Below are 25,381 nucleotides of genomic sequence, written 5' to 3' on the forward strand. Positions count from 1 at the left end.
AAATAATCGGAAAGTTAAAATAAAGATTGAATCCATTTTACTCAAAATGTATGTTTTTTGAAAAAAAATTGTTTTATTCTACTCAACCGATTTAACTTTTAGTGTTTTAGTACACTTCCAAATCTACACCACTCAACAAATGTCAAATTCTAAATTATTTCAGTTTTGTGATTGTTTTATTTTTCTTTCAATTCTTTCTCGAACACCTGTATATAGTATCAAAGTGTATCAAATTTCAATTATGTCATTCCATTGTTTATTAAGAAAAATTGCTACTTTAAACCATTATTGTTTTACAGCCCACTGTACCTAATAAAATATTTAATCAATAGTTTGGTGCTTATTTTTCAGTACCATTCAACATTTCAAAAAAAATCAAAGCCTACGTATGCGAAAAATATATTAAAAAAAATAGTTAGTAATTTAATGCAATGAAAAAACAAAGGTATGACTGAAATCGTTTAAAAATTGAACACTTTTGTCACTTCTTGTTAAATGGTAAAACCTAAAACAAAGTCTTATTTACTAATTAGCAAAATTATATTTATTTATTTCTAATATTATAAATTATAAATGTTTCTAGTCCAAATATGCCTTTGTATTTTGATTTTTGCCACTCTACTTCAAACTTGAAACAAAAATGTGGCTACGTAATTGACAGCTACATTATTATAAAGCGGCACACGACAATTTTTTTGCTGGAAATCATGGCCAACTTGACTACAAACATTTATAATGAGTAATGACCTTGTTTTAAAGATGCTAAAAGAATAAAATTTAATTCAAAGCTTGTGATTACAAAAATAATAAATTAATTTACCAAAGCCGTAACCAAAATCTAGAAGCTAAACAGGAATTTATTACGTTTTGCAAGACCAAAAAGGCTAACTTAGAAAAATAACACGTGATTTTATTCGGAAAGAAAGTGAGGTAAGTGTTGCCAACTTAACTAACAAAAATTTGAAAAACGTACTTTTAATAATAAAGTTAGTATTTGACAAAGTTGCACTAGACGCACCCTATATACATAAGTGTACATACAGCGTGCGCCAGAACTCGCTCCCCAGAAAAAAATGCCAGGAACATGGAAAAAATTTAAAAAAATTCTATCTATGAAAATTTCGAACTTATCAAACTTTAAATTCTGAACTTTGACTCTATTTATTTCTGTTGGAAAAATAATTTAAAGAGGAAACAAGAGAGCTGTATCCTAAATTATAACTCTCTTTAATGTTATTTGTGGCTTTTACTGGCAAAATTATTGTACTTTTATTAAATAATTATGCAAAAACATATACAAGATTATCAGTATCATTAAAAAATGTCAAATGTCAAAAAACATGTGTCAAAATTTTTTGACAAATAGAGTTTTTTTATACATTTTTTTTCATGTTTCTGATATCTTATCTTATTTGAAATTTTTCTCTGGGGCGCAAGTTTTGACTAACCCTGTATAAGTTAAAATAAAACAATTTACTTAAATTTTTAAATTGAAAAATTACAAAAATTAAACTTTCACGTCATAGTACCAAAAGAAAAATCCACTGTAACCACTCAAATTATTAACTCAGCTGACTCGCAGGATAAAAACGGTATTCAAATAAGATTTCAAAATTCCTAAAAATTTTGAATTTCATTAGTAGCGCATTTTTTGGTGCCAAAAAAGCTGTTAGTGTTAAAAAAATGTTATTCCAGATACTCCAACACAGCAAAATGGCAAAAGCTAGTAAACCCTCCCCGAAAAAGAAACAAGACTTTGAAAAATCGCCTAAACCGGAAGTGAAAGAACTCAAAATAAGTGACATGAGCTGGAAAGAGCGCTACGTATTTCTCACCGAAAACATCACAGTCGAACCCATGCTAGCTTGCTACATTATACCGAGTGTTTTCGCAAGCTTAGCAACTCAAAATTTAAATTTAGAGAAAGCTTGCCGTGTGAATTTAGGCTACTCGACCGAAGTTTGCGACGCTTTGAGTATTCGAGACACTGCAAATTACACCAAAGAAGAGCAAGCCGTTCAGCAGTTGGTTGCCTCGATGGGTGTGTGGAAAACCATGCTCCAAAGCGCCCTTCCTGCATTTTTGATAATGTTTGTGGGCTCGTGGAGTGACAGATGGGGGCAAAGAAAGCCTTGCATGCTTTTGCCCATCGTTGGGGAGCTTTGTACGGTGTTGGGCCTCATGGTATGCACCTTTTTCTTCTACGAGCTACCCATGGAAGCAGCTGGGTTCATCGAAGGTCTCTTTCCGGCACTCACAGGAGGCTGGTTTACAATGTTCATGGGTGTTTTTAGTTACATAGCTGATGTTACTACTCTGGAAATGCGTACTCTGAGAATTGGAATTGTGAATGTCTTTTGCTCGCTTGGAGTACCAATTGGGTTGGCTTTGAGTGGGGTGTTGTATAAGAAGATTGGATTTTACGGAGTTTTTTCGGTTTCGGCTGTGATGTATGTTATGGCATTGTACTACGGGATTACCAGGTTTAAGGAAGCGAAAAAAGTTGATGTACCAACGTTAGAAAATAAACCGTGTGCTTTTCTAAGAGATTTCTTTGATGTAAGGCATTTGTGGGAAACGTTCAGAGTCGCGTTTAAAGAAGGAGAAAATAATCGGAGAAAAAAGGTCATGCTGTTGATGTTGGTTGTCATGGTGGTCATTGGGCCTTTGCATGGTAAGTGTATAAATACTTCAATATCACAAGAAATTTCATTTTAAAATTTCGTAAATAAATTTTCATCAAAAATGTAATGAGGCTGTTTTCGACAAGGATTTTTACTGATGCGTAACCAGAAAAAAATAGAAGTGGTATATTAAAAAGAAGGACATTTTATCGATGAAAGACAATTGTTTATAGCATGACCACGCAGAGGAGGGCTTTTAAATACCTGGAAACAAATAAATAAATCTTGTTGTTTTAAAAAAATAAAAGTCAAATGCAATGTTTATTGCGCCAATCACTCGCAATTTGACAGTCGTGCCTATGGCTCTCACACCACCTCTTTCTAACACACGTGTGTGTTAGGAAAATAATGCGATTCGTTCGATATCGCCAACTCTCGTGGACACTTGGAAAACGTCATTTTCGTATATGGTCGTGGGAAAAACACTATTTTTGAACTTATGATTAGAAATTTTTTACAATTAAAAACTCCTAAAATAGAAAATTTCTTATAAACAACACCGAGTGTTTCAAAGTGATATCCTCTAGTCATTTGTGAAATTCATGATTGTCTCCTTACAGGGTGTATAGTTTTATGAGTTATTAAAAATGTTTATTATTTTTTATCACTAAGGCATGGATTATACGCACCAAAAATCCGTAAAATATGCGCGTATTTTCACAAAAATATGCACAAAATATTAAGAAATATGCTCCAATATATGCCAAATATGCATCGATTTGCAAAACTTTTAACAATAAAAAATTAAAGTTGGAATAAATTTTTATCCTCGAGTACACTAAAGTTTTTATTTTGATCATCTTGAATCGCACACGATGTACGAAAGAGAATAAATAAATTGGTTTTGCCTCAGACAAGCCATTTTAAGTAATTAAGCCTTTCTAAGAAATCTGTACTTTTCAGATTACATCACTTTAAACAATTTTGCTAAAATTCATTTGCAGGCAACTTACTTATCCACATAGAAGGATTTATTCGTTTTGTACCAGGTGAATAAAAAGTATGGAACCAAACATTTTTTGCTTAAACTATTTATTTTTTTTTAATTAATTGATGAATTAAATGTTTTATCAAGAATAAAATTTTTCGATTTTTTTTTGTTTTTGAGTTCTACAAAAATATTATTTTTTTTAAATGGCAACCCACTAAAAAATGTTTTGTATACTCCCCCAAAAGCAACTGTATTAGAGACTATCTACTTTTTATTAATAAAAAAATTACATACATTACAATTTTGACAAAAAAACGCATAGCTCAAAGCAAAACAAAATTTTGCTTTGAAAATACGAACAGATTTTTTATATTGCTTTATTTTATATTAATTATTATTTTCCAGAGGCAAATAATTAAAAAAAAAAGTTTGGTTCTAAACTACATATTCACCCTGTATAAAACGAATTTGAAAAGGAAACACTCAGCAAGATACTAATTCTTTGAGTCCGGATTACGAATTACGGGTTTTCTCTTTAACATATTTTGTAATCGGATCATTTTTCTTAAACTGGCCAATTTTTAACTTGAACTGAAATTTTTTATCAGAAATTTGCGATTTGAAGAAAATATGCACAAATATGCAGCATTATTTTCTAAAATATGCACGAAGTTGCCAAAATATGCATTTTTTAATTGGCTTATTTTAATCAAAAAACATTAGATTGAAAACTTACAATTTTGTTGATATACCTCTTAATAACAAATATGCATTTTGCAATTCAGAAATAAAAAACAAATTGTAAATGCCCCCTAGACCGAATTATCAAAAAAAAAAAAAACAGAATTAACTTCTCTTCTGTAAACTAATAAAACTTATGAATTTATTATCTAAACAAAAATACACTTTGCATAAATAGGGGTTTTACCGGTTTATTTAAATCTTGTTTTTGGATTCAAATTAAATATAGTAATAGAATTAGTTGTTAAAGCGAATAGGAAATTCCAAAGTTGGCTAGATAAAAATCATATTAACACAAACTGTATTTTTATTCAGTATCAATCCGTGTTTGTTGCTAAGGTTAAATCACCGCAATTTTCTACATTCGCTGAATAAAAGTGTGTTGTTTTGTGGGTTTTAATGTAAATAAGTACCCACTTTTTGTTTCGTTAACCTTCGCATTCAATTTTTTTTTTCTTTTCAAAGATTTAATTACTACTATAGTTGACACGTAACATTGACATCGATGTTCACTGAAATTTAAACCACCATATATTTAACGGTATGTTATTTTTGTAAGGAAAAATTAAAATACACCGTATAAAAATAGCATGACAAAAACAAAATAATTTTTAGTTAGCAAGATTAAATAACTGGCAATAATCTAATCAATAGATTAACAATAGAAACAATATAAATTGTAATTTATTTTTGTATAAAAAGTAGGTACAAGGTAAATCAGAAATAAACAGAGAAAGTTTTATTTGCATATGTAAGCATTTGATAATAATGTAGCTAGCTATAAATAAAATGTCAAATTTTTACCTTGAAAACTGCAAAGTTTTCCAAACACTTTTCGATAACAATTGCACCAATTGTTTATTATATTAATGTGGATAATAGTACATTTGAGAACTAAAAAAATATTTGATTCTTTGTTTCAAAGTAGAGGTTTTTTAGATGAAAATCAAACTAAAACTCTTCTTTATTTTAAAACAATAAACTTCTAAGGTCACTTGTTTGTACAACATTTTTTGCGTTAGGTACTATTTTTTTAACACAAGCTTTTTTATGATTTGTGTGTGAAAAATATTTTTTTTCTTATAGGCATTAATAACGTTATTTATTCCTTAGATACAATAAGTAGAAGTAGTAACAACTTTATTCTAGAAATGGTTACTATGGTACTATTATTTGATTTACGATTTCATCGTCTAATTTTATGAGAAATTTACATTACAATTAATGTCAAATTAAGAAGTCAGCAACTAAACATTTCTAATTTTTTATTTAAGAAAATAATGAATTTACCTAAAAAAGAAAACGATGTACATATTTTACATGTAAAGAAATTTGGCATTATCTGCACGTGATTTCTTTCTTAAACTCGTACTACGTACTCACAGATAACAACAACTTACGAAGCTAAACCTACCTTTATAGATAAAAAATCGCCAGAAAGAAAGGCTGGATCTGAAACAAGAAGCTTGATATGAGGCTCAAGGAAACTGTTTCTGCAATAATTATGACTGTCGTGCCAAACACAACCTTCACTTTTCAAAATAACATATATTTACTTAGAAAAAAAAAGAAGATAAATTATGAAAATTAATTTTTGCATTCTATTTTGTAAAAAAACTGAATCTTGTTGGTATTGACAAAAAATTTCCTGTTATAATATGCAGTTGCACAATTCTATAACGATTGCTTTTGACACGCTATTTCAGAGTAAGTTTTTTATGTTCCCTCGTTCCTTATTGCATTGTTAATTGCCGAAACCGTAAGTTCATTAGCATATTTAAAATTCTTAGTTGAACCGTAAATTAATGTAAAAGTATGCAAATTACTAGTGTGATTACGATTAACGATTAATTCTTGTCAGAATATGTCAGATCGTTATGTAACATATCATTAATCGAACACTCATTTGTAATTCTATTAGAGAAAATGAAAACTGCAATTATCGAATTTATGTAACATTTGCTGTGGGGTCATGGCTACAGAGTTGGATTCAAAAGCTTTGATTAGTGCATTAATTCAAATTGAAAATCGATTCAATTCAATTATTTTTTTAGATCTTTAATTTCTTTACCCTCTAAAACCCTCTAAAATAGTGAAAATTTTATATTTTCTTAATTTTGAGAGGAGTGTTGTGTTTTCATAAAAAAAATTTAATTATCCGAAAATCGATCATGCTTAAAAAAATGGACAAAATACAGGTGCACCAGAACTCGCGTCCCAGAGAAAAATGCCGTGTACTATGAGATCCCAAGAACATGGAAAAATGTTAAAAAAAATATCTATAAAAAATTCGAAGTGAGAGTTTAAATTATTTCTATTGGAAAAATAATTTTTCAAGTTTTTTGATACAGGCTATTAGAAGAGGAAACAAGGAAGATGTATCCAAATTGTAACTCTGTTTAATGTTATTTGTGGCTTTTATTGGCGAAATTTTTGTACCTTTAGAAAATAATTATAGAAAAACATATACAAGATCATCAGTATCATTAAATAGACATAAAAAAATGTGAAATGTCACAAAATAAATGTCCAAATTTTTTAAACATTTTTTTCATGTTCCTGGTATCATATCAATGAAATATTTCTCTGGGGCGCGAGTTCTAGGGCACCCTATATAGAGAAAAATGGTTAAACTTAGTGAGTTCTTTCACGTGTTAAAATTAACACACGTATTTCTGATACACCCTGTATAATCCTCTATCTTTTGGACTAGCAATTTTTTTTAATCAATTATAAATATTTATTTTTGCGCCGGCCCTAAAACTTGGAACTTCCTGTATAGCAATGTAATTCTTTCTAAATCGAAAATTTACTTTTATTTCAGAGATGATTCGCTTAATTTTTTTTCCATGAATGACAAAACAGACCCTTCAATGGGAAACATAAAAATATAATTTAAAAATATAATCATAACAACTCTGTATTGCAAAATGACTAATTCAATAAAGCATGAACAAGAAAATGAAAAAAAAAAAATACAATACAATCTCGTTACTGCGAATCAATAGAATGTTACTACGTATACTGTAGACTGCAAAGAATCAAAAAACTGTGTCAATACCAAATTAGTTTGAAATTGAACTATTCAACGCGTGTTCAAAATCGAGTCTGTTCAGTATCATTAGATATAAAAAAATGTCAAACGTGAAAAAATAAATGTCAACATTTTTTGACACAGAATTTTTTAAACATTTTTTCCATATTCTTGGTAACTTATCTTAGTTGAAATTTTTCTCTGGGGCGTGAGTTCTGACACACCCTGTATAGGGATTTTCATGTAACTCATTTCATAATTTCAGGTGTTGCACTAGTTGTGTACCTATGACTTTCATATGCGTTTTTTTGAGGATATCAACATTTAAAGGTCAATAATTGACTTGACCAATTTACTGGCACACCCTATATAAAAAAATGGTTTGACTTTAATTAATTTTTTAATTTCCAAATTATTTATTAGCACGTTCGTTGCCATGTTTCCTTAAACAATTAATGACCTWAGAAATACAATATCATTATCAATGAAGCTCGGATTATATGCACGTATTTTCACAAAAATATGCACGAAATATTAAGAAATATGCTCGAATATATGCCAAATATGCATCGATATACAAAACTTTTAACAATAAAAAATCAAAGTTGGAATAAATTTTTATCCTCGAGTACACTTATCCATATAGAAGGATTTATTCGTTTTATACCAGGTGAATAAAAAGTATGGAACCAAACATTTTTTGCTTAAACTATTTATTTTTTTGAAAACTAATTGATGAATCAATCAAGAATACAATTTCTCGATTTTTTTTTGTTTTTGAGTTCTAAAAAATTTTAATTTTTCAAAATGGCAACCCACTAAAAAAATGTTTTGTATCCTCTCCCAAAGACAACTGTGTTAGAGACTATCTACTTTTTATTAATTTAAAAAAAAATTACATAAATTACAATTTTGACAAAAAAAACGCATAACTGAAAGCAAAACAAAATTTCGACAGATTTTTTATATTACTTTATTTTATATCAATTATTATTTTCCAGAGGCAAATAATTAAAAAAAACCGTTTGGTTTGTTGGGTGAATATGTATTCACCCTGTATAAAACGAATTTAAAAAGAAAACACTCAGCAAGATACTGATTCTTTGAGTCCGGCTTACGAATTACTGATATTACTCTTTAACATATTTTGTAATTGGATCATTTTTCTTAAACTGGCCAATTTTTAACTTGAACTGAAATTTTTCATGGAAAATAGAAAATATACACAAATACGCATTATTTTCTAAAATATGCACGAAGGTGCCAAAACATGCTAAATATGCATTTTTAATTGGCTTATTAGAAAACTTACAATTTTGTTGATATACCTCTTAATAACAAACTTGCATTTTGCATATAATCCGAGCCTTAATTATCAATAATTGCAGTGCTAAAAATTCTATATTTCCAGGTGAGATGAACGTGACATATTTGTTTACAAGGTATCGCTTCAATTGGGACGAAGTGGACTTCAGCATTTTCTCAACCTACAGCATGGTCACAAACTTAATCGGTAAAARTCGTTTAAATAATATTAATTTAATTTAATTTTTCCTTTTTCAGGAACGTCAATTTCAGTGGGCGTTTTTAGCCACGTTTTAAAAATCGACGATGCCATCATTGGCATTTACTCTTCAATGAGTAAAATCTTATCAAGCTTCGTTTACGGTTTTGCAAAAACATCCTTGGTTTTCTATTTGGGTAAGTCTGTTAATCGCTGCAATGAATTAGATAATTGCTGAAAAGCCTTCAAACGTCAATTACTAGCAGCTAAATGATAGGTAGTATTAATGACTCTTGGCGCTTCCTGTTCATTTAAAATAGGCGACTAAAGGTCACATAATATCCAATTAGTATTCCGTTTGTTGCAGGCGCAATTGTGGAAATACTCAATGGAACTTCTTTTATTGCGATGAGGTCAATCGCGTCCAAATTAGTACCACCTGATGAACTTGGTAACAAAACAAATCACAAACCAAACTCCACAACAATTTGAATTGATTTCAGGAAAAGTCAATTCCTTGTTTGGAGCTTGCGAAGCTTTAATGCCCTTGGTTTACGGTCCCATGTACAGTGCTACATATGCCGCCACCATTAATATAATGCCGGGGGCATTTTTCATTCTTGGTGGCATACTAACAGTACCTGCAGTACTTATTTTTGGGTAAATAATTTCACAAATTTAACAATCATTTATYGTTTTTTTTAGTTGGATGTATGTTCAACACAAGAGAGACGCCAAACGGCTCAATTCTCTTGAATCCGGACCTGTGGAATCATCCATTCTTCAGGATGTTATTTCGTCAACAGCCCCCAAAGAGGCACAAATTGGAAGTCCGGTCCTGAATGGGATTAATAATAGGAAAGCTGGTGTCAATAATCCAGCTTTTGAGTTGGAAAAATAGAATACTAACATGTGATAATAAAGTATTAAAATACCGGGCGTTAAAAAAAATTACGATCAAGTGGCCTATGATTTTAAAATTGTGTTGGCAACATTGAGCAAGTTGCAACTTGGTTTTAAAATCAGAGGCTATTCTAGTAAAAAATGAAATAGTTAAGAAATTGTGTTGTACATATTATTACATTTCAGGGTTGACATTTTAAGCAATTAGGCTGTGCAGAACTGTGTTTTTTACATTAATTGAACAATAAATTAAAGCTAGTGATGAAAATTGACAATTTACCAGCAATGCAAACGTAATTAATGTGATTCATTTGGAAATGTTTTTGTAAATAGATTTCTGTTGCTGTTATAATTTTAATCAAAACTTACAAAAGTTTTATAGGTATTGCATTCCCCATGAAAAAGTGAAAATCGTGCTTTAATAGTTATTTATAATGATAAAGTCAAKTCTCAGATAATTTGTCAAAATATTCAGTTCATTCAATTGCTCAATTTTGAGAGCTAAAATGGATATCTCGGAGTTTGTTAATATCAAGAAACACTTAAAAAATTCAGTTTATTCTATTCCAGTTAGTTTTAAGAGCAATAATTGGGTATTTCATTTATTTTATTCACAAGAGAATAAAACGTCAGTTTATTCCCTATTGCGAGGAAAATGTTTATTTCTCTAGGTATATTCAGAAAAAAAAACTCTAATTCTACTGTGTTAGAGGCTTTTTCACTACTTCTTATGGAAAACAATACCTAATTCTTAGAATAAGAACAACTTAGGGTACGTTCAAATTGTAATATATTAAATAATAAAGAGGAATAAAGTATTAATCTTTTTTTTTTAATTAGAACCATATTTTCGTATTATAACCAAAAAACTGTTTTATTTTTTTAGTATAAAATAAAAAATAAAATAAGAAGAAAAGGTTTTACTGGCTTAAAGAGGTTTATTTTTTGACATTAGACATTTTTTTATATCTATTTAAGGATACTGATGATCTTGTATATGTTTTTTTACAATTATTTAGTAAAAGGACAAAAATTTTGCCAATAAAAGCCACAAATAACATTGTACACAGTTATAATTTAGGATACAGCTTCCTTGTTTCCTCTTTTATATGCCTATAGCAAAAAAATTTGGAAAATTATTTTTCCAACAGAAATAAATAGAGTCAAAGTGCAAACTTTAAACTCTCATAACTTTGAAATTATTATAGATCATTTTTTTAACATTTTTTCCATGTTCCTGGTATCTAGCCTTATATGGCATATTTCTCTGGGGCGCGAGTTCTGGCGCACCCTGTATTTTTTTGACTTTTGAAAAATCAAAATCCGTAATTGTCAAAATGGCGTATTTTGTAATTACTGGTAAAAACGACTGCCCAAATACCACCCACGCTCTCCACGTTGCTGATTATTTGAACAGAAAACTCCCCCATTTCGTGTACCATTCGGTGGTAAAAGCAGAAGATGAATGGATGGTCTCAAAATTTTAAACTAAACCCAAAAACCTAAACCTATATTTCTAGATCTACTTGGACCAATTAAACAGTGAAAATAACTGGCATCAAACAAAAAGTCCCGTTATTTGGAAAGAAATCAGCAGAATGGGAGGTAAAAAATATCTCCTTGGAGGACTTGGAGAATTTTGGGAATACTTATACGACTATTACGGGTTCCAATCACGAATGAGTAAAGAGGATTTAAAGAAAATCATGGCGGATAATTTACTTATTGTAACATCTGAGTCTTTAGTAATAATTATTTCACTTTCATAATTCAGGCATCCTCAAAACAAGAAAATCAAGTACATACTATTAGCATTATTGGTTGTAGCAATACTTTAGTTTTGCAACCTCACATCTACGAATTGCAACACTGTTTCGACTCAGGACAAGAAACTTTGCTTGAAATAAAACTATACGATCAGCGATTGGACGACCCAGATGAAGAAGATGTGATGTTGGATGTGATTGACGAAATCAAAGATACACTTAAATGTATTCCCCAAAACTTGCATATTGTTCTGAGCCAAGAAGAAGCCATCAGCAATTGCGATTTGCTCATCATTATAGAAGACTATAGCAGGTGAGACGACTCAAAATCCATTGAATTGAAAAATTACCCTGGTATGACATCAAAAAAAAAAAAAACTCGGGCGAGGCTTCAGCTTCACTGACCTCGTCCTTTTACTTTTTTACAGAGGAATAATGTTTAAATCCTATTCCTTCTGTATATTTTTCCATTTGTGATAATCAGGAAAAAATTTTAACAGTGAACATTTAAATTTTTTAATCTTGTAAATTTTTTATTTTTTATTTTAAAGTGTAACAATTTTCAATGGCTGATGATGGCGCAAGGGTGCCGAAACATGTCCCAACTTGACTAAATAAAATTTATCGACTTACTGTTTAAAATTACTGTTTTCTGTTCTGAATTTTAATTCGGTTTCTATTTTCTTCTAAAATTAAAAAACACACTTTGTTAAGTATGGGTGAACAAAAACTACTGGTTAGGTTGGCAATACTGAAACGTCTGCTATTATTGTTTATAAAGTCTGTTTTTTTTAAATGGAAATTACCAAGTCAAAATTTTGGTGAAAAAATTGGTAGCAGCTTGTCTCCATAGCCACAAATTTTGTTTGCTCTTTGTTTTTGTCCCTAGAAATTTTGTTAAGAAATTATGGTTATGTGTTCCATTTGAGATGTTGTCAAAATTTTGACTTTTATTAATCTTGTGTGAATGTTTGCTCTTTGAAAGCGCTGAGGAAAGACATCATTATCTAAGGTCTAAAGACAGAATTCAGTGCTAATAATTTTGCTAGAAATACACAGCAAGTAAGTACAATGTGGTGAACGAAAATGAGGTTCTTGCTACAAAAACTTTGAGGAAAAAGGATGTATATACAGAAAAAAGTTATTTAGCAAAAGATACAAGTGGGTATTATGATGATTGGTAATAAATTTTGTGTAATTTATTGAAATGAGCTCAAAGTAGATGCATTTTATAAACTCTTTTTCGCTTTAGTTTCAAAATTGTTACTTTTTCAACTCGTTCCTCAAAAACGATGCACAAGACACTAATTTAATTGCGTTCTTTCCGAGGTTCTTTCTCATACATATTTATTTTGTATTCTTGTCAATTTTTTGTTAAAAATTAAGAATGTTTAGCAAATCTGCATTACAAATTGCGTCTACATTTTAACGGGTCCTTTTTCTAAGTTCCTGCTTGCGAACTATTAGTTTCCGGATTTCTAAAAACTGTTAGCGGTACCGAATTTGTTCGTTTTTTTGGTGTTTCCTCTCTAAATTTTCTTAGACGATTTTTTGTGTTGACGTTTAATGACACTGTTTTCAAATTAATTCAAAAAACCGGAACTGCCAACTTCCTTTACTAAAATTACCATGGATGAATTTACTAGTGATGCCAATGTAAAGACTGTTTGGCATTTCCATTAAAAAAAAAAAAAACAGACAATACGTGTATGATTATTAATATTTTTCAATATTTTTTTATTGTATTTTGTATCTTTCAAATGACCAAATCAAAAAAAAAATCCTTAGAATTTGCTTAAGATGATGATCCAGTATTTTGTGATCAAAAATATTCTAATCATTTTTTTTTCTTCTCAGTGTTAAAACAGTGGCGTCGGTGAATGTTACTTATTCAAAAAATAAGCAGATTTGTGGCTAATTTGTGACGAAATGTTTCAAAATAGTTTTGCCGCTGTAAGAATAATAAAGTGTTAGATCTCAGCAATCGTTGCTTTTATTCCTGCTTTCGAATTTACGAAAGAAAACAGAGCAATTTGAAAAAGAGAAACGTACAATGCAAATTCTAATAAACGAATTCGACTTCTGAAGAAATTTTGAACTAGATTAACAAGATTAACATTAACGTATAAGTGGCAATTGGTTTAAAATCGATATTTTATTGTAGAACTTTAATTAATTTTGGTTTAATTATTTGTAGTTCTTTTGTTGGGAAACATTTTAAATTAATATTTTTATTTCTTACACTTGCGTCGCCCCTGATCGCATCTTTCAACATTCAAGATTGTCAAGCTTATACATATTGTTACTTGATTCCTTTTCATTGGTCACATTTACTAAAATTACCATGGATGAATTTACTGAACGTTAAGACTGTTTGGCATTTCCATTTAAAAAAAAAACTGACAATACTCGTATCATACTTTAGGAATAATTCTGTCAATGTTTGACTCACAGCGTAGATGAAATAGCCTACAACACTTATTTTGAAACCCATGACCACCCTTGACCAAGATAATTTTTGATGTCACGGTTCAGTGTTGCCAACTTTCACAATCTTATTATTGCCACCTTTAGGACAAAAACTTTCCAGACAATCCGGCGAAGATATAGACTTGTGGTTGGAACGCTGCCGGAAAAGCATGGTCCTCCTCGCCGACGATGTGAATCAAAACGCCAAACGCAGTTTGCGAATTGTCCTAAATCACCACGGTCCTGTTTGTTTCAACGCCTCAGTTCTTATGGAGTATTGCACTACGATAAGAGTTACAAACATCGTAGCCGTCACTACCGATGAAGCCATTTCTGTTATTAGTCAAATGGCAGAGAAAGTGAACGAATATGTGGAGAATTTTTGGTGTCCTCCAGTGTGGGGTTTTTGTGGAATCATGTCCTATATACCAATACACGCAACTTGTATCAAAACCAGTGTATATAGACCCTTTAAAAGGGCTCTCAAAACTAAAGAAACTTCCAAACTGCCTAAAGGCGTAATACAGCCCGAAATCCGATTTTTAGAAAATTTGATCAAAACGGACGATGATGATCTTTATGAAGAACTCGAAAGTCGAAAAGAAAAAGAAAAGCAGTTGCTTGGAAGAGAGCCTGTTTTACCGAAAGCTAGAGCTCTGGGGAGTTTGCTAAAACGGTGGTATGCCAAAAATATAAATGACGATATAATTTCGTTGGGGATCTATTCCAAGGGTGAGATATTACATTTGTGGGCAGTGGCGGATTTACCTATGGACCCAGTGGCTCTAAATAAGCATCGAGTTTTTCAAGACAACCTTTACGACTGTAATTTCTAAACATTTTCCAAAAATGTTAATTTTTATAAAAATTTTATTCCACCATGAACTTAAGTTTTCCTAGAAAATATACCAAATAGCTACTAATGGTACTAACGAAGACAGCAAAACGTTGTATTTTCAAAAAATTTATATTGTAACGTTTCTACGTATTTTTATGTTAACTAAAGTCTGTTTTTTTAATGGAAATGTCAAACAGTCTTAATGATGAAATTCATTCATGGTAATTTTAACAAAGAAAGTTGGCAACTCCGGTTTTTGATTTAATTTAAAAAAACTGTAATTAAACAGATTATCTGTGGCTAAACATTCTACCATTTTTAGTAAGAAATTGTTTAGAATACAACATAAACATCAAAGAGAAAAAATGCAACTAATTTAGTAGATCTGGTTGTACCATTTTTGAAAAACGAGATATTAAAATTTTTGTATCAAGAAGCTCATTTTTGTCCACAACATTGTACAGTTGGACACAAAATACTTTGGTCGTCACTTTTCTGACACTTTAATGTAATTCAAGCTTTAACGTTAAAATGAATGACAATTTCAAATTAATGATAGCTATTATATTTTCCTTGAACAAAAACACGATTAGCCCGTCACACCAAACTTTTATTTCAACCACAAAGTGGTCATCCTCAGGTGAAAATAAAAGTTTTATTTGACCACTTTGTGGTCGAAACGCGTTGTGCTATTAAAATAAAAGTTTGGTGTGACGGGCTAATCGTGTTTTTGTTCATCGTTTCCATACCAAGAAGATCCAAGAAGAAGAATTATATTTTCCTATTAAAAATATGTACATACAACTTGTCAATTATGATTGACAGTAGCTAAAAATAAGGTTAACAATCCTAAAGCATTCTTTACAATTTAATGTTACTCAAGTGACATTGACGACCAAAGTATTTTGTCTCCAACTGTACCGTGCGATCAAATAAAAAATAAATTAGAGTAGGCGTCGATTAAATTCTACAGTTGGCAACACATTGGCTGGGAATCTGGGTTGGAAAATTTCCACACAAACTGAAAGTGAAAATGACCATTCACCGTTTTCCTCTTGTACAGCAATAAAAATTTTCTGCTCTAAAGTGAACATTATTTCACTCAAAAGGAATAAAACTCAAACTTGTCAAAGTTTCCGCTGACATTTGATGTCAAAAATCAGGATTGCCATCTGAAGGACTTTAATCAATCGCACGGTACTTACTTAGTGTGGTTCTATCAATGTTATTAGCACTGAATTCTGTCTTTGGACATTAGGTAGTGATCTCTGTTATTCGATTATAAAGGCTTACAAAGAACACACAAAGTACATAAAGTCAAAATTTTCACATTACAACATGAAAACATAACCATATTTTTTTAACAAAATTTCTAGGGACAAAAACAAAAAACAAACAAAATTTGTGGCTATGGAGATAAGCTGCTACCAATTTTTTCACCAAAATTTTGACTTTGTAATTTCCATTAAAAAAAAACGGTTTTATTTACTAATTCCAACATATCAAGTAGATTACCTAAATAATAAGTTCATGGGTCTTTTAAACTATTAAACAAATTTAAAAAATTCTTTGGATAAAATTTGTTGTCTTGTTACAAAATCAAAAAAGTGAATATAATTATGTATAATCGCTATTTAGCCACTTATATGGATACTTTTTGCGCCCATGGATCCATAAAAGTTAAATCCGKCACTGTTTGTAAGAAACATTATCTAACATGGAYGATTTTAGGAACCTTTGGATTTCCTAAGGGTGTTTGCGTCTCTCAACCGGTTTTACTTAATGAAAACAGGATATGGGAATCTATACCTAACCTACCACTACGCGAAACAACCAAAGTAAAGATCCAAGCAATTTCACTCCATGTTGAAAACACTCTTAAGAAATATGGACTTGGTGAGAGATTTGCACACAATGTTGATTAAACTCTGATACACATTTCCCCTGAAGTAATAAATAAAACAGCACAAAAACTAAAAAATTATATTTTTATTATGGGTGGGTTAAAGTATCCGATTTTTTTTTAATATAACACTGCTTTCATGTTTTTTCAATTTTGCGTCTTCAACAACTTAAATAATAACACCCTAAATTTAAAAAAAAATTCTTCTATTGTGCGTGTAAGAGGGCTTATTTCGATTAATGAGCTATTTCAACACCAATTTGGGTGATGCAATAAACTAGTACAATTCAGTTTTTAAAGGTTGGTGACACTTTTCGCGGGTATCGGATATCAGTGTCATCGGGCTAAAATGACACTTTTGATATTGCTTCTCGTAGAGAAGGTGCGATTTCGTGGGTAGTAAATTTTCAGCTGTATTTTGAACAATTTCTCTTATTTCAAATGGTGTGCATGAAATATTTGTAGCATTCAGTGTTAATTCAATAAAATTTTGAAAAATATTCGAGACTTGACACTTCGAAAATCGACTCTTTCAAACATTTATTACCAACCACCACTTTATTAAAAAAAAGTTACTAAATTTTGAAAAATCGATTTTTATGCTAAAAAGGTAAAATCTGTTTTATTTTTTTAAATGGAAATTACCAAGTCAAAATTTTGATAGCAGTTTGTCTCCATAGCCACAAATTTTGTTTGCTCTTTGTTTTTGTGCCTAGAAATTTTGTTAAAAAAATATGGTTATGTTTTCAAATTGAGATGTTGTCAAAATCTTGGCTTTTATGAATCTTGTGTGCCTGTTTGCTCTTTGAAAGCGCTATAATTGAATACCCGAGGACAGACATCATTATCTAAGGTCTAAAGACAGAATTCAGTGCTAATAATTTTGATAGAAACACACCGCAAGTAAGTACAATGTTGTGGACAAAAATGAGGTTCTTGCTACAAAAACTTTAAAAGAAAAAGGATGTTTATACAGAAAAAAGTTATTTAGGAAAAGATACAAGTGGGTATTATGATGATTGGCAATAAATTTTGTGTAATTTATTGAAATGAGTTCAAAGTTGATGCATTTTATAAATTCTTCTTCAGTTTTAGTTTCAAAATTGTTACTTTTTCAACTCGTTCCTCAAAAACGATGCACAAGACACTGATTTAATTGCGTTTTGTCCGAGGTTCTTTCTCATTCATGTTTATTTTGTATTCTTGTCAATTTTTGCTAAAAATTGAGAATGTTTAGCAAACCTGCATTACAAATTGCGTCTACATTTTAACGGGCCTTTTTTCTAACTTCCTGCTTGCGAACTATTCGTTTCCAAATTTCAAAAAACTGTTAGTGGTATCGAATTTGTTCCTTTTTTGGTGTTTCGTCTCTAAATTTTCTTAGACGATTTTTTGTGTTGACGTTTAATGACACTGTTTTTAAATTAATTAAAAAAACTGGAACTGCCAACTTCCTTTATTAAAATTACCATGAATGAATTTACTAGTGATGCCAACGTTAAGACTGTTTGGCATTTTCATTAAAAAAAAAACTGACTTTACGTAAAACGCGCAAAATACACAACAAAAAACTTGTTTCATGTCATTTGTGGGAACTCATGCTTGGGAACTCTTATATCAATTTAAAAATAAATTAGGAAAAATTAAAAATTGAATCAACTTTACTCGACCCACTCTGGGCAACAATTTGGTCATTTTTACATATTTTTTAATTCCAGTTCTCAAATTATTATTAAAATTTTGTGGGGTCCTTAAGCAAAATGCTTAATTTTCGGCTTCTTGCGTCTTGACCTCCACCTCTTTGTGGACCCGCCTCAGATGCAACTTTAAAAACTTAACGTCCAAAAAAGTTTTTATGCAATACTGACACTCATGTGGTCCCGAATGTGATAAATAATGCACGTTTAAATTATCCGGTTTTGTGAATCTCTTGTCGCAATATCGACACTGATAAGGCCGAATTCCAGTATGTATCATCTCATGGAACACTTGTTCACCCCGCGAACAAAACGTTTTATCACAGTACTTGCACACATATGGTTTTTCTTTAGTATGTGTCCTCAAATGCCTCGTCAAAGTGGTCCCCATTCGAAATTTCAAGCCGCAAAAGTTGCAAACATATTTCTTCTCTCCCAAGTGGATCCTCATGTGGTATTTTAGGGACGTGGAGTAATTGAAGGTTTTACCACAAACGCTACACAAGTACGGTCTTTGGTTCTTGTGGGCCGCTACGTGAATATTATAGTGGGACTTGCCATCGAAGCATTTTCCACAATATTCACATTTGAACAAAACGCCACTGTGTTTGTACATGTGGTGTCTAAAGGCGGATTTTGTCCGGGAAATGTGACCACATTCATGGCAAACGAAGCAAGAAGGTGTTGAATGTTGGGCTGAGACATGAAAATCCAATTCTTTCCGAGATGGYAGTATRTTTTGACACAATTGACATTCATATAGTGTTTCCACTACCGTTTCACTACAGTCRACATTATTTATTTCTTCTACGATGACTTTGCTCTCTTCTGGCAATTTTCTTACTTTTAAACGACTTATATCTAATTTGCTTTTGTGTTGAAGGTTTTGTCTTTCTTCAAATATTTTTCTTCTGGTTGGTAAAACAACTAGATCGGCTTGTGTCTGTTCAAGAACATGAGAGTTGGTGGGGATTTTGTTAGCAAACGTGGCTGATATTTCCGAACCCAGGTTATTCAAAAATCCTTGGAACGAAGACTGGTCCTCTTTATTTTCCTCAACTATTACAACATCATTTAAATCAAACTTATTTTCACCACAGATTAGTTCAACAGTGGGTGGTAGAGGAGCTTCTTCTTGAACCTCTTGAACTACCATCACATTTTCCGTTTTATCTACCACAGGTACAATCTTTAATGTTTTTTCTAATATATCTTGTGACTTTTTGAACTGCGCTTGAAATTCGAAAGCTATTTTCAAGTAACTCAAACAAACTGGGCAAATTTTAGACGGAAGTAGTTTTTTATCCACAAATACCTGAAGTAAATTATAAAGAAATCTGAAATTGAGCTTGGCATACTTACTTTTTTTAAAGTTACAATTTCAATAAGTTGGATGATGGGTTCTGTGAAATCTTTGGTTTCTGTGACTGGAGAGTTCAGAGGTATTAATTTATTTGAAGAAGTGAGGCAAACACGGCATAAAATGCCCACATTTCTGGGAGTAACAACACATTCCATTGACGCCAGTTATGACATAACCAAACTATTTATAATATCACAATATTTACAACACTGATTTTTTCAAATGTTATAAATTATAATATGTTCGCAATTACAAAAATAACAAATCCTTTAAATTTTGTTGTCAGTTATAACCTCAAACTTTTCTATGCTTACAAACAACCATGACATTTTAATATATGCAACCCATTATGCAAATTTAAATTAAATTTTATTAAATTTGAAATAAAAATAAATCGCTTAAAACATTATACTATTTTAATTGCACATTGTAATAATTTACAACACTAGTATTGGCTACTCACGGACAATGGTGCACTGTTGGTTGCAGATACTAAAATAATATTTGATAATTACAACTTTTATTCCGGTTGATTTTTGTAGGATATTAGAAACTTTTCAACTTCTAGTGTAGGCATTAGAAATTAGGTGTAAATTGCTTCAATATTTATTACTATAAAGGGTGTTTTATAACTCGCGCCCTAGAAAAAAATAACAAGTACGAGCAACATTCTATTGAAAAAAATATTTTTTTGACATTTGACGTTTTTTGTTTATTTAATGTTACCGATTGTTTATGTTTTTTCATAATTATTCAGTAAAAGTACAAAAACTCTGCCAATAAAAGCCACACATTTTGTTAAACAAATAATTCATAATACAGTTTCTAATAGCCTGTAGCATGTAAAATAAAGTGGGTTAAAGTGTAAAATTTAATCTCCCATAATTTCTAAATTTTTATAAATAACTTTTATAAGATTTTTACCATGTTTCTAGTCTCTTACTTGGCGTTTTTTTCTGAAGCGTGAGTTCTAAAATACTCTATATTTTTTCACTAGTTATACAGAGTGGTTATAAATGATTTTCATCTAGCCAGCTTTGGAATTTTTTTGCATGTAATTTTATTTGTGCCGCTCTAATTTTTTGAAAGCTCTAGTTCTGTCATTAGTGTCACTTATTAATTAATAATAAATTGTTGTTAATTAAACTTTTATTGTTTCAACTAATTTCCAATAATAATTGATAATAATGTATATTTTGGAAGAAAACAAATTTATTATTGAAGTTTATTTTCGTAGTGGACGCTTAGTAAACGGTGATTTTTTAATTTTAAGTTAAAACAAGTAGGAACCACTATTTTTGTAAAACGGCATTTTTTATTTTACATGAAAAATTCACAGCTGGCTAGATGAAAATCATTTATAATCACTCTGTACCATCCGTTTTTAATTACATTTTTGATCAAAGTGGGCTGTGACTATAAAATTAAGTTGGCAATATTAAAAATTTGAATATTTTTTGTCTTTAGGCGAACCTAATTTCACAATCACACTAAACTTAGTTGAAACAATCTTTAAAGTTAAATGTAGATAAATATCTTTAATTATTGTAGATGTTTCAAATATAATATTTTTAGTAAAATAACAAGGCATTTAAACATAAAAACAGAATGTTGAAGATAAATTATTATTGTTATTCAACTTATTGCAATAAACATCTAAATTTTTATTGGCTGCAATGTTCTTGTAGCTTCAAAAAAAAATTCGTTTCTTCTTTCAACAGTAAAAAAAAATAATGTGTTTTGTCAAAGAACGAAAGAAGATTCTTGTTTGCTTTAACAATATTTAAAAAAAAATAGAACTAGCAAAAGTATATTTAAGTAAAGAAAAAAGATAAAAAGTGAAATAAACAAATAAATATTTTCAGTAATTTTTTTATTGACGTTGCCTCTAATTTATGTTTAGTTTTTAACATTTACCTTATTCACAAAGTAACATAGAACACCCACTATTATTCTCCTGGCAATAATTTTATGCCATTTATCTATTCACTGATCTAATTAATTAAAATCAAACTAAATCAATTAACAGAATATGGTATTTTTTACAACACAAAAATTCCGGTTTTTTTTTTACGTTCTAACCCGGCGCATCCACCATTTATTTCAATATCCTAGATCTAATATCAGTTTACTAACTAATCTGAATTACAACTAATGTTTTCTTAGATCAAAGGGTCGTCGAAAATGATGACTATTAAAATTAAACAGCAATAAGTTTGCGTAATGTTTTATTGTTGCAAATTAAAGACATATTTTAATAGTGTTTTTGCTGCATTTCTATTTTACATTTTTTTCTTTCTTTTGTAAGTTCTGTTTTGCTTGAAGTGTGCCAATATTTATTTTTCTATGAGGTCAGCAAACAAAGAATAGAATAAGACATCTTTACTACCTGAAATATACCCAATTATGTGGTAGCAAATTTCATTCACTCATTAACATACATTCACAAACAGCGCAAAAGAGAGAACACCAAAAGATCCAACTGTTAAATGAAATTCTCTTTGTGATCTCACCAACATAAAAAGTAAATCTTTTCTTAGTTTTACATCTGCTTTGTACCATATCGACGACCATATTGCATTAGAAACGGTGTAATTCTATCAAAAACAACTAAATAAAAATATTATAATGCACAGTGCCGGACAATAAATTTCGTCCAGCACAAATGTTCAAATTTATTTTAATTTATTGTCATTTTTTTCTCTAGCTGTCAGGATTAAAATTACAAAAACCGAAAGTGAGGTTAGTTGCACATAAGGCCCGTTTTACATTTTTATATCAATCGTATGACAAAATCCGTGTCTGAAATTGTACCATTAAATATCCGATGAAAATGGCTCAACTTTAAAATTAAAGTGACAACACTGTATAACTGTAACACTGACATTCGAATTTGATGGTCATTGGTACCAATCCAATTTCAAAGTCACAAACAGTTTTGATGAGAAATTTAATTGAATAATAAAAAGAAATTACTGCATCTAGAAGCAATTGACCCCCTAAACATGCAACGAATAAAGCCACTATCCAGCCTGAAAAATGAATGGCAGCACAAAGTCTATTAACTCCCTAAAATTAGTCGTGTTTTATTATGTACATAATTCAGTAGTTTAGATTTTACAACAACAAATTGTTTTGCAATGCATCCGCAAATTGTCGATGTTATAGCAAGATGTCCAAACATTGCAGTAGAAAAGCAGTCGTTTAAACGATCAACAAACCTAAAATTTTATAATTATTAATAAATTCTGTGTTTTATTACATTACCCTAATATCTGGTTGTGGTATTCAATGCATCGCACCATTCTCCATCGGTTGTTAACATTATTATCACTATCAAAAGATTGCAATATCATGCTATTTAGATGATCGACTCTCATTATTAAATGTTGGCCTACTTCGAGAGCATTGAAGGAAATCATCAAAACCGGTGTCATAATCACTTGTGAGGAAATAAAGATAAACAAGAAAACTAATTGATAAACGGGAAAGTAATTAATATCGAATGGAATCCAAGTCGGTGATAACAATCCACAATTTTCATGTAAACCTTTAGATTCATTTTCTTTTTCACATTCAGCTTTTAGTGAATATTTGAAGCAAATATATGCTGTTATTCCCACTCTAATGTAGTAATCCAAGAACTTTGACCAAAAATCCAACTTTTGCATTTTTTCCTTAAAATTTGGTGGTGCGCCAAAATTATCAAAATTCGATAGATCTTTTAACAGTTGGGCAACTTTGGGTTGATTTTTTACATAGATAAATGTTATATAATAAATACCAAATATTGCAACAAGAATAGCAACTTCTTCGGTTACATCGAAATCGTAATCGGGATCTAGAAATGATATTTTATCATTTTGCGACAAGGACCATCTTGTTTTAATAAACCTTTTATTGTCAAGATACAATGAATAAGTGTGGAACCACTCCAGAGGACAGTTAGTAACACAAATGCTATTATTCGAATATAATACCACTTTCCAGGGTGCAATTCATCTTCATCATTGGGCCAAATTAAAGTACGCTGCAAGATATTTCTCGTCATGCGACATATTATAATTTCACTTTTCTTTGAAGACATTCTCTACAAAACCAGGCAATAACTATATAAATTACAAATAATTAGGAAACATGTCATATCTCTCAAATTTGAACTTTCCTCTTTAAAGTCATGGAAATTTTATTTCTTTGCGAAATAAATTTTTAAAAAGAATGTGTTTTCGTCAAAAATATCGTATTAATCAAAAATATCATCAAAATTATTCTCAAAAACTTCTTAATATGATATGACAAGTCGCTGAGGCACTCTAAAAAAGTATATCATAAAAATGTTGAAACAGGGCTAAAGCACAATTTCAGTATTTTTGTAAGTATTTGAAACTCTAAAAATCATATTTCTTTTTTTTAATTCATTCGAGCAAGTACTCGGAAGTAGAATACACATTTTTCTCTAGTTTTGTCAAAAATTGTTGCGCAATAGTAGTAATAGGACTATTATATATTACCCAAAGGTTGGTAAATAAGCTTTAAAAAAATTGATGAATGATGAATTTCTGCAATTATTATATTTTTGAATGGCAACCTATCTAGTCTTTGTGAAAAAAAATCATAAAAAAAATTATATATTTCCAAAAACTTTTGTATTGAGACAAAACTCGTTTAATAGATAAAATCTAAAGAGAGCAAGATTATCAAAAAATGAGTTGTTTTAATATCCATAATATTTAACGCAATTTTTTATTTATTTTCATGTTTTATTCTACTAAGAACTTACAATGATACAAACAGGTGTATAGTTAAACACAGTCACTATTGATATTAATGAAGTAGCAAGTCTTATATATTTACTCAAAACATATTGACATTTGTTTATTTTATTTATTCGCTAGCAATTATGTCCCATGAGAAGATTGATATGTCTTTTTGCTTATTATACAGTGTCAATAATATTCCACATTTCAAGTGACAGTTTTGCAATAATCAATATTAAATATATCAGCCTAATAAAAATTTAACATAAAAAATATCACGGAAATTTTTACTTTCACAAACATTTAAAATGTTGTATTTTTATTGTTTCTTGCTGTCGTTAGTCTAGTGATAAGCAAAAATGTTCTTCGTCAAGTCTGTGCTTCCTCTTTGGAAATAATTTTTAAAATTAATAAATTTATTACTGTTTTAACTTTGTATTGACGTTGTCGTTGATCACTGACCATTCCTCTACTCAGTGGTTCAATGAATTGATATGTATTAGTATTTTTCTCGGCCACTAACATCCTTTTTCCTAAATCGGACAAAAAGTTTACGAAATAGTCCGTAAAGAAGTACTTTTCAGAACTCATATGTCATAAATTTTTACTTAAATAAAACAATTAAAGTTAATACATTTCAGGACTAAATTTGTTTTTATTACACTCATATGATTATGGTAACTACATTTTATAACAGTATGTAGTAAAAAAATCCACTTTAATAAAATTCCATGTTTTAACCCGGCGCATCCACCATTTTATTTGAACATTTACTGTGAAACAACAAAACG

At 30.2% G+C, this 25,381-nt stretch overlaps 4 protein-coding genes across 5 annotated transcripts in view; 2 read left to right on the forward strand and 2 right to left on the reverse strand.

Annotated features, from left to right (window-relative positions):
* The window catches only part of LOC123010223, a 16,780-nt gene extending 6,161 nt beyond the window's left edge, over positions 1 to 10,619 (forward strand). For both annotated transcript variants that reach the window (XM_044406932.1, XM_044406933.1), the window contains exons 2-7: positions 1,696 to 2,674; positions 8,802 to 8,903; positions 8,954 to 9,091; positions 9,262 to 9,345; positions 9,398 to 9,554; positions 9,600 to 10,619. In XM_044406932.1, coding sequence (XP_044262867.1) covers positions 1,696 to 2,674; positions 8,802 to 8,903; positions 8,954 to 9,091; positions 9,262 to 9,345; positions 9,398 to 9,554; positions 9,600 to 9,795 — 1,656 coding nt within the window. In that variant the 3' untranslated portion in view covers positions 9,796 to 10,619. The remainder of the gene's footprint in view (positions 1 to 1,695; positions 2,675 to 8,801; positions 8,904 to 8,953; positions 9,092 to 9,261; positions 9,346 to 9,397; positions 9,555 to 9,599) is intronic.
* A 508-nt stretch (positions 10,620 to 11,127) lies between these two features.
* On the forward strand, positions 11,128 to 16,851 carry LOC123009919 (putative malate dehydrogenase 1B). The gene is made up of 5 exons (XM_044406494.1): positions 11,128 to 11,269; positions 11,318 to 11,524; positions 11,572 to 11,876; positions 14,154 to 14,764; positions 16,602 to 16,851. Exons 1-5 carry the CDS (start codon positions 11,135 to 11,137, stop codon positions 16,793 to 16,795), a joined length of 1,452 nt encoding a protein of 483 aa, XP_044262429.1. The 5' UTR covers positions 11,128 to 11,134; the 3' UTR covers positions 16,796 to 16,851.
* Positions 16,852 to 18,416: 1,565 nt separating this feature from the next.
* On the reverse strand, positions 18,417 to 20,247 carry LOC123009536 (zinc finger protein 836-like). The gene is made up of 2 exons (XM_044405916.1): positions 19,833 to 20,247; positions 18,417 to 19,785 (listed from the first exon to the last, which is right to left on the reverse strand). Exons 1-2 carry the CDS (start codon positions 19,986 to 19,988, stop codon positions 18,538 to 18,540), a joined length of 1,404 nt encoding a protein of 467 aa, XP_044261851.1. The 5' UTR covers positions 19,989 to 20,247; the 3' UTR covers positions 18,417 to 18,537.
* A 1,998-nt stretch (positions 20,248 to 22,245) lies between these two features.
* LOC123009545 (odorant receptor 49b-like) lies at positions 22,246 to 23,150 on the reverse strand. The gene is made up of 4 exons (XM_044405929.1): positions 23,101 to 23,150; positions 22,955 to 23,054; positions 22,810 to 22,902; positions 22,246 to 22,430 (listed from the first exon to the last, which is right to left on the reverse strand). The coding sequence occupies exons 1-4, from the start codon at positions 23,136 to 23,138 to the stop codon at positions 22,266 to 22,268; spliced, it is 396 nt and encodes a 131-aa protein (XP_044261864.1). The 5' UTR covers positions 23,139 to 23,150; the 3' UTR covers positions 22,246 to 22,265.
* Positions 23,151 to 25,381: the final 2,231 nt, after the last annotated feature.

The sequence above is a fragment of the Tribolium madens genome, unplaced genomic scaffold (assembly GCF_015345945.1).
Source record: "Tribolium madens isolate multiple individuals breed KSU strain unplaced genomic scaffold, Tmad_KSU_1.1 Scaffold_7;HRSCAF=85;Tcas5.2_LG10, whole genome shotgun sequence".
NCBI classification, from domain to species: domain Eukaryota; kingdom Metazoa; phylum Arthropoda; class Insecta; order Coleoptera; family Tenebrionidae; genus Tribolium; species Tribolium madens.

Coding starts and splice junctions, on each gene's coding strand:
- LOC123009919 (XM_044406494.1), top strand. CDS start 11,135: ATGGCGTATTTTGTAATTACTGGTAAAAACGACTGCCCAAATACCACC. Junction 11,270..11,317: donor AAGCAGAAGATGAATGGATG/GTCTCAAAATTT, acceptor CTATATTTCTAG/ATCTACTTGGACCAATTAAA. Junction 11,877..14,153: donor ATTATAGAAGACTATAGCAG/GTGAGACGACTC, acceptor AAAACTTTCCAG/ACAATCCGGCGAAGATATAG.
- LOC123009545 (XM_044405929.1), bottom strand. CDS start 23,138: ATGGTGCGATGCATTGAATACCACAACCAGATATTAGG. Junction 23,055..23,100: donor TACCACAACCAGATATTAGG/GTAATGTAATAA, acceptor ATAAAATTTTAG/GTTTGTTGATCGTTTAAACG. Junction 22,431..22,809: donor GTCAATTGCTTCTAGATGCA/GTAATTTCTTTT, acceptor TGTTTTTGATAG/AATTACACCGTTTCTAATGC.